Source organism: Telmatherina bonti, assembly GCF_933228915.1.
Source record: "Telmatherina bonti genome assembly, chromosome: 7".
In the NCBI taxonomy this organism is placed as follows: domain Eukaryota; kingdom Metazoa; phylum Chordata; class Actinopteri; order Atheriniformes; family Telmatherinidae; genus Telmatherina; species Telmatherina bonti.
In genome coordinates this window covers 35,689,892-35,697,989 of record NC_136625.1, presented here as the reverse complement: position 1 = coordinate 35,697,989, position 8,098 = coordinate 35,689,892, and the positions used below count along the sequence as shown (strand labels likewise).

At 41.7% G+C, this 8,098-nt stretch overlaps 1 protein-coding gene across 1 annotated transcript; it reads right to left on the bottom strand.

Moving 5' to 3' along the window:
• Positions 1–3,878: 3,878 nt before the first annotated feature.
• On the bottom strand, positions 3,879–5,397 carry LOC306758404 (transcription factor Sox-14; the record flags this gene model as incomplete). Its single annotated transcript, XM_079243731.1, has 1 exon — positions 3,879–5,397. One exon carries the CDS (start codon positions 5,395–5,397, stop codon positions 4,687–4,689), a length of 711 nt encoding a protein of 236 aa, XP_079099857.1. The 3' UTR covers positions 3,879–4,686.
• Positions 5,398–8,098: the final 2,701 nt, after the last annotated feature.

Sequence of the window (8,098 nt, the reverse complement as noted above, 5' to 3'; positions counted from 1 at the left end):
GCGTTTCCCGACACATACAGACATCGTAGATACTGATGATGGATTGGTAGAAAATAAACCGGAATGATTTGGGAGAGAAAACACAAAACATGAATGCAAAAGTGAAAAGCCGTCAAAAAAACTGATGTCTACCCAGCTGTCTCTCCACCACTCTCAGTCACATAAACACAGTGCTCCCTAAACTACATGTTTTCTGTACTTTGCACAGTCAGAATCCAGTGTGTTGTAGCAGGGAAACGTCTAAAACCCGCAGGACAGCAGCCTGAGGATCCCAGTTTAACAACAGAACGACTCTTGTGCTCATTGTTTTTATTTGTTTTCCTTTGTTAAGGTCAGTTTTGTGAACATGTGTTATGAAAGCAGGAGTGGTTGCAGAAGGTGAGTTTATTTTAAATCACATTTCAGCTCCAGAAAACAGAAGTATTACAGCAGTGGTAGAAGGCTTCAGAAAGTACAGTAAAAACAAGCTAATGAGAAATAAAAACTGAAAAAGCTTAAATAAAGTCAATAAAATGCAAGAAAAAGAAGTAGCTGTGCAAGGAATTACGTTGTTGTGATAAAAGGTGAACAACTCCAGTCCTCAACAGCGTGTTTCCCTGCTGCAACATACCTGACACACATCAGATTTAATTAGCAGACGTGTGCATAGCTTGATGTCAAACCATAAATAAACCTGAATTGAACCTGGAGGATTTCATGGTTTATTTTCACTCCTTTATTCGATGGAAGGAATGACGTAAAAAAGCATTTCGTTAACTGTTTAACCTCCTGATGGAAGATCTTTTAAGATCCGTGCTGCAGACGTGAAATCCCAAAACTGAAGCGTGTTAAAATGAAGTTGATGACTGGAAAAAATGGGGAAAACTGGAATTGGAAACATAACTCAGAGATTTTGCTCCATTTTGACATGAAGCATCAGACATTTGCTGAACATCATGAGAATCTCCCGTTCCACCTCATCACCATGAGAATCTCCCGTTCCACCTCATCACCATGAGAATCTCCTGTTCCACCTCATCACCATGAGAATCTCCTGTTCCACCTCATCACCATGAGAATCACCCGTTCCACCTCATCACCATGAGAATCACCCGTTCCACCTCATCATGATGAGAATCTCCCGTTCCACCTCATCACCATGAGAATCTCCCGTTCCACCTCATCACCATGAGAATCTCCCGTTCCACCTCATCACCATGAGAATCTCCCGTTCCACCTCATCACCATGAGAATCTCCCGTTCCACCTCATCATGATGAGAATCTCCCGTTCCACTACATCATGATGAGAATCTCCCGTTCCACCTCATCACCATGAGAATCTCCCGTTCCACCTCATCACCATGAGAATCTCCCGTTCCACCTCATCATGATGAGAATCTCCCGTTCCACCTCATCATGATGAGAATCTCCCGTTCCACCACATCACCATGAGAATCTCCCATTCCACCTCATCATGATGAGAATCTCCCGTTCCACCTCATCATGATGAGAATCTCCCGTTCCACCTCATCACCATGAGAATCTCCCGTTCCACCACATCACCATGAGAATCTCCCGTTCCACCTCATCACCATGAGAATCTCCCGTTCCACCTCATCACCATGAGAATCACCCGTTCCACCTCATCACCATGAGAATCTCCCGTTCCACCTCATCACCATGAGAATTTCCCGTTCCACCACATCACCATGAGAATCTCCCGTTCCACCTCATCACCATGAGAATCTCCCGTTCCACCTCATCACCATGAGAATCTCCCGTTCCACCTCATCACCATGAGAATCTCCCGTTCCACCTCATCACCATGAGAATCTCCCGTTCCACCTCATCACCATGAGAATCTCCCGTTCCACCACATCACCATGAGAATCTCCCGTTCCACCTCATCACCATGAGAATCTCCCGTTCCACCTCATCACCATGAGAATCTCCCGTTCCACCTCATCACCATGAGAATCTCCCGTTCCACCTCATCACCATGAGAATCTCCCGTTCCACCTCATCACCATGAGAATCTCCCGTTCCACCTCATCACCATGAGAATCTCCCGTTCCACCTCATCACCATGAGAATCTACACTCCCACCCAAGTAATCATGGTGATTCTCATCACCATGAGAATCTCCCGTTCCACCTCATCACCATGAGAATCTCCCGTTCCACCTCATCACCATGAGAATCTCCCGTTCCACCTCATCACCATGAGAATCTCCCGTTCCACCTCATCACCATGAGAATTTCCCGTTCCACCACATCATGATGAGAATCTCCCGTTCCACCTCATCACCATGAGAATCTCCCCGTTCCACCTCATCACCATGAGAATCTCCCGTTCCACCTCATCACCATGAGAATCTCCCGTTCCACCTCATCACCATGAGAATCTCCCGTTCCACCTCATCACCATGAGAATCTCCCGTTCCACCTCATCACCATGAGAATCTCCCGTTCCACCACATCATATATAGATATATATAGATATGGAGATATACAGTATAGATGTATATATAGATATAGTTGTATATAAAGATATCTATAGAGATAGATAGATAGATATATAGATGATTAGAGAATTTTTTAAAAAATCATTTATCACTTAATTTTTTGTTTGTCTCCTAATACAAATCTGTTGCCCTCACTGATTCCTGCATTTAAGTTTAGATTTACTGATATTCTAATAAAGGTTATTGATAACGTGCCTTTGGAAGTTGGACTCTTTGCAACATTGCTTACAGTCATATCATCCAGGTCATGAAATGGATCTTAATGCTCATATAAGGTTCTTTAAAATAGTTGCATTGCACCCAAATGTGTTTAATTTTTCATCTTTTTTCATTTTCACATCTATGTTGATTTTTTAGTCTGTGTGGCAGAAAAGGTGTCGTACTTCCCAGTTTTTTCATTATTAACATTCTGATATAACATTATAGTCCTTATGACTTCAGAAACGTGTATTTTGCGGAGCGTACTTTAAGTTTCAGTGCCACAGTTTGAGCTTTTCTTTTTAATGGTATTTTCACACTGACATTACTTTTACTTTTGTACTTTTAAGTATTTTTTTAAATCAATATTTCTACATTTTTACTTAAGTAAAAAAAATGTATTTTTTAAATTGGTTTTTAAACCTGAGTATCTACACTCCCACCCAAGTAATAAATGGGAATACTTTTTACACCACTGGGTAGGATATAACTTGACTCGGGTCGGAGGGGCGGCGGCAAAGCTGATCTGAAGTGGCATAAACTCCTACAATCCCAGTTACCCCTGAAGGCAGCATGTGGAGATGCTTCAGTAGGAACAGAACAGCTTTTGAACTAATAAAACAAACAATAAATTCATTTTAACTAAATTCATTCCTCACTACTGTAACAATTTCTCTTCCCCAATGAAGTGGACTGGTTCAGCCCCAGTGACACCAGAAATGATGAAGATGATGGTCACAGTGAGGATAATCAGCCTTCATCTTCTGTAAGCGAGGCAGGTTGGAGACATCATGGAGCATCGCGTGTGTGTGTGTGTGTGTGTGTATGTGTTGAGTCACACAGTTGAAGCTAAACCCCTCAAAGGTCATGAAGTCTCCAACTTCAGGGAAACGGAGGTCAGAGGTCACAACCAAGCACCCTGAGAAGGTTCTGGTCTGCGGAGCTGCTGGAAATGCATCTTAGAGGATAAATAAAGAGAATTTCAACGCTGCTGATTAAAAGTTTCGTAAACAGTTTGTCCGGCTTCATCGTCCAGAAGCAACAGCTGCACGATGAGTCGAGAAAGCACAGACGTTTCATTTAACCTTCTCTCTGAGCAGCCGCTCATCCGCAAGCATCCACAAAGAAACTTTTCTGTTTAACAGCATATGCTTTTATTTTGAAACAGTTGCTTTAACCCGTAAACACCCAACCCATGAAGAAAATGATCAGTGGCCTTTAAATGTGCCTTTAATGAAATATAATATAAAAAGAACCAGCACTTTTGAGGGATATTTACTGTTCATGTCAGAATTTTATATTCTGCTTTCTGGTGTCCAGTAAGGGCCAAAAAAATGTGATTGTGTTAAACAGGAATTTAAACAGTTTGTATCATAAACATAAACATGTTGTTCTCACTCATAGGTAAGTCGCTTTGGATAAAAGAATAATAGATAATAGAATAGAATAAAATAATGCCAAATGTCTCAGAAACATGTAACATAAATGTCACTATGGTTTAAAGAAAGAAGTCCTGCAACAATCACAGAAAAATAAGAATAACAAGAAAGTCCCTCTCTGGAAAATATTTATTTAATTAGAGACATGAACATGTCCCTCTGGAAATAACTGAACATTCGTGTCAAACAAACATCTTTAAGAAGAAGGTAGTATTTTATCTTTGTTGTTGTGTAAATAACAGAAAATGAAATGAAGATGAAAGTAGAAACACACTGACCCTGATGTGTTTTAAAGGCAACAGAAGATGACAAGAAAATAAAAACTGTTAAAACTGATTTATGATCAGTCAGTATTGACAAGTATTTTATATAAATCTATTTAGACATTTTTGTTCTTTTGCTTGTTTAAGAAAAACTTTACAAAATTATATGATTTTCATCTGAAGTTTCTTCCTTCTGCTGTAAAATGTGTTTATGGAGGAAACTTCCTCCTCGTGCAGAAGAACCGAGTCCAAACTTCCCAACCCGGTCCAGAACTTCTCCTGTCACACACCGGCGCCTGGGGGGGTGTATGAATCCACGCCGGCTTTGCTCACCCCTCCGGGGAAGACGATGTAAGCCACCTGGGGCGTGAAGCTGGCTGCGGACCACGCGCTGCAGCTGCACGGAACCACGTACCCAGGCCCTGACGGCGGCGCGTGGGCGTGCTGTCCGGGGCAAGCCAGACCCCCAAACCCCGCAGTCTGGTAGGCAAAGCCGTGCGCGCTGTAGGGCAGCGCGCCCGCGCCCAGCGCGTGCGGAATCTCGGCCATCCGCTGGACGGCTCCGGGTCTGAACTGCGCAACCGGGTCCGAGAGTGGAAATGAGGAGGAGGGAGCGAGGTGAGCTCTGTCTTTCTCTCCAGGGAGGAGAAAGGAGTCCATGGAGAGCCCCTTCAGGTGCTCCGCTGCGTCACCGAGCAGCGACGGCAGCGGGAAGAGGAAGCGGTCCCTCTTCAGGGGGCTTCTGGGTTTGCGCCGGGGCCGGTACTTGTAGTCCGGGTGCTCCTTCATGTGCTGAGCCCGCAGCCGCTTCGCCTCGTCGATGTAAGGTCGCTTCTCTGCGTCGGTGAGCATCTTCCACTCTGCGCCCAGCCTCTTGCTGATCTCTGAGTTGTGCATCTTCGGATTCTCTCGCGCCATTTTCCTCCTTTGGCCCCTGGACCAAACCATGAAGGCATTCATGGGTCTCTTTATGTGATCCAAAGGTTTTGCCATTTCAGGTTTTTACCAAAGGAATGATGAAAGAAGTGAGTCAGGGATACTTTAGCCCCTCATCAGGCTCGCGCTCCTGTGCGTAAAAGGAGAAGTGGTGAAAACGTCTGGAGCATGCTTTTGCTCCAGGAGGATTTTTTTTCTGTCTTTGTAAAGAAGCCTGACTTAAGTCCAAACTGACTAAAGAATTTGCACAGTGGAGGTGAAAACTACATAAAGGCAAAAGCCTGAATGAGTGCGTAAACGGGTGTCACACGGGACCAAGTCAGAGGCTTGTTATGGATGATGCAGGGCATGTCATCCACTCATCACCACACCACTGTCACGGCGGGCCAGACCAATGGGAATGAGAGGGAGCTCTGTAATCCCGTTAAAAGAAGAAAGCGTGACTGTAAGCCGACCACATTGGAGAGGGACACCCATCTTCTCTCCCCCAAATTCCCACTGAGACGAGAGGAGGCAGGAAATCAGAAAGTTTCTGCAGAAAACCAGAAAAAACTCTTTCCTCCCAGCACGGTGATCGATTTTAGGCTGTTTCATGTGTATCATGTTGTAAAAACTATTCATTCAGCAGCTTTACTTTGTCTGCTTGGAAACAACATGACTTCACATCTCCTGCTTTTCCTTTCTGCAGGTTAGTTCAACAGGTTATTGTTTTATTAATTCATTCAGTAATTTAGTTCTTACTTCACCTGATAAAACACTGAACAGATTCATTTGCAACAGTTATGCATTAAAGTGGCAGAAACTCCATAAGGGGTGGAGGAGGAGACACAATAAACAAGGAAAAAAGAACAATAATTAATGCACAAGGTATTTACATGCTTCTCTCTACAGGCAAGTGTCACGAGTGTGGTGGAGGTGTCGACCTGAACAGGAGCCAGAGATGCACAAGACGTTTTTAATCCCAAAAAACTAAACTGAAGGCAAATAAACATAGAGATGCAAGAGCATGAAGGTAAATGAACACTGGGAACATAAATACATGGAGGGAGTAACTAGGAACAGGTAAAATCAGTCAGAAAATCCAACCAGGTGAGCTAATTATTTTTTTTTATAATTTAGTATTTTATTGTTATTTTCTCAACGTCAACTTTATATCAGGTACATTTGCAAGATTTGATCATTTGCACTGCTAGAAATAAATACATGTACAAAATAAGACAAACTTAGCATCAAACCAGGGTGGGATGTGTTTCTCTCCCTTCTTTATGGGTGGTAAACTCTCTTCTCTTCACATAACCAAAATCTACAAAGTAATTCAGTTGTCTCAAACAAAATCCGCTCTGTGTCGTCCATACATTAACCAACCACTCCAGATGGTTGAAATTATTGACCTCTAGTTTAATTGAGACAGTTATTTTCTCCATGTTGTAGATGCATAAAAGGACCTCAGTGGGTATCTGATCACTTCTCCATTTCCTGGTGATTGCCTTTCTGCCAGCCATCAGCAATAATCTCAGCATTTTGTAATCTTTACTCTTTTTAATGTTTATTATTCCCAGATACATAGTTCTATAAACTCAACTGGGATCTGGACTTTCATCACTTCTTCAATTACTTTTTGTGTTTTTATCCAACATTGTTTAAGGAGGCGGCATCCCCAAACGAGGTGGAAGTGGTCTGCTCTCTTTTCACCACAAGATCTCCAACATTTGGGATCTCCGTACTTTCTCTGGACTGGAGTTCCAAAAAACCTCATCGTGTTCTTCCAGCTCAAACATTTTGTTGTCTTACATTGGTGTTCATTAATTTCCTCCCATTCTTCCCCTGTTAACCTAATGTTTGCTTCCCTCTCCCATCCGGTTTGTACATATTCAGTACTATCTTCCGATAAATCCTGGAGTATGTTATACAACTTGGAAATAACTTTTTTTTATGACCAATGATTTATATGCTTCAATTATGACTCTTAAGACGGCTGGCATCGATGATTTTAAATTTGCTTTTTTTAATTTCTTTTCCTACAAAGTGTTGCAGATGCAGGTATCTGTACAAATCACCATTTGGGCGATTGTATGTCTCTCTTAACTTTTGGAAGCTCCAGGTGAACTAATTAACCAGAAAAAAGGCTGAACAAGACACACGGGAACTAAACAGGGAAGACCAGAACTAAACTAAACACACAGCATGACGATAACTAAAAGTGTGCTATAACAACAGTTTACTTACAAAAGGTAAACTTGTTTCCTTAAAAAGCTGCTTTGTTAACATTTTACAGAGCTGGACACAAATTTGCTTTTTTAGGGAGCGTCTTAGTGCTGAATCAGGAACTGATGGGTAATTAACCAGTACTTACTGGTGACCGGAAGGCCAGGTTTATTAGGGAACTGGTTAGTTATCAGAGAAAACAAAGAGGAACAAATCAGGGACTAATGGAAACTTCACACATGACCTACAAACACCTACGCTCTTCTATGGTAAAAAAAAAAAAAAAAAAAAAAAAAAGACCCTAATTAGAATTAATGCAGTTTTGTTTTTTTTGTTTTTTTTTTATAAACTTGGAAAATTCATTTAATTTTGATCAGTTTTCACTTTAATTTTGTTTTGATTAACAAAGGAGTGATTTAATTTTTGACAGGTTAATATATCACTTTTTATTTACATTTTATCACAAGAAAATCATTCAGGTATTAAAAGAAAAAAAATCTAAATCTATCGTTTATGTGTCCATCTATCATGTTTGAGGACAAACAGAACATTC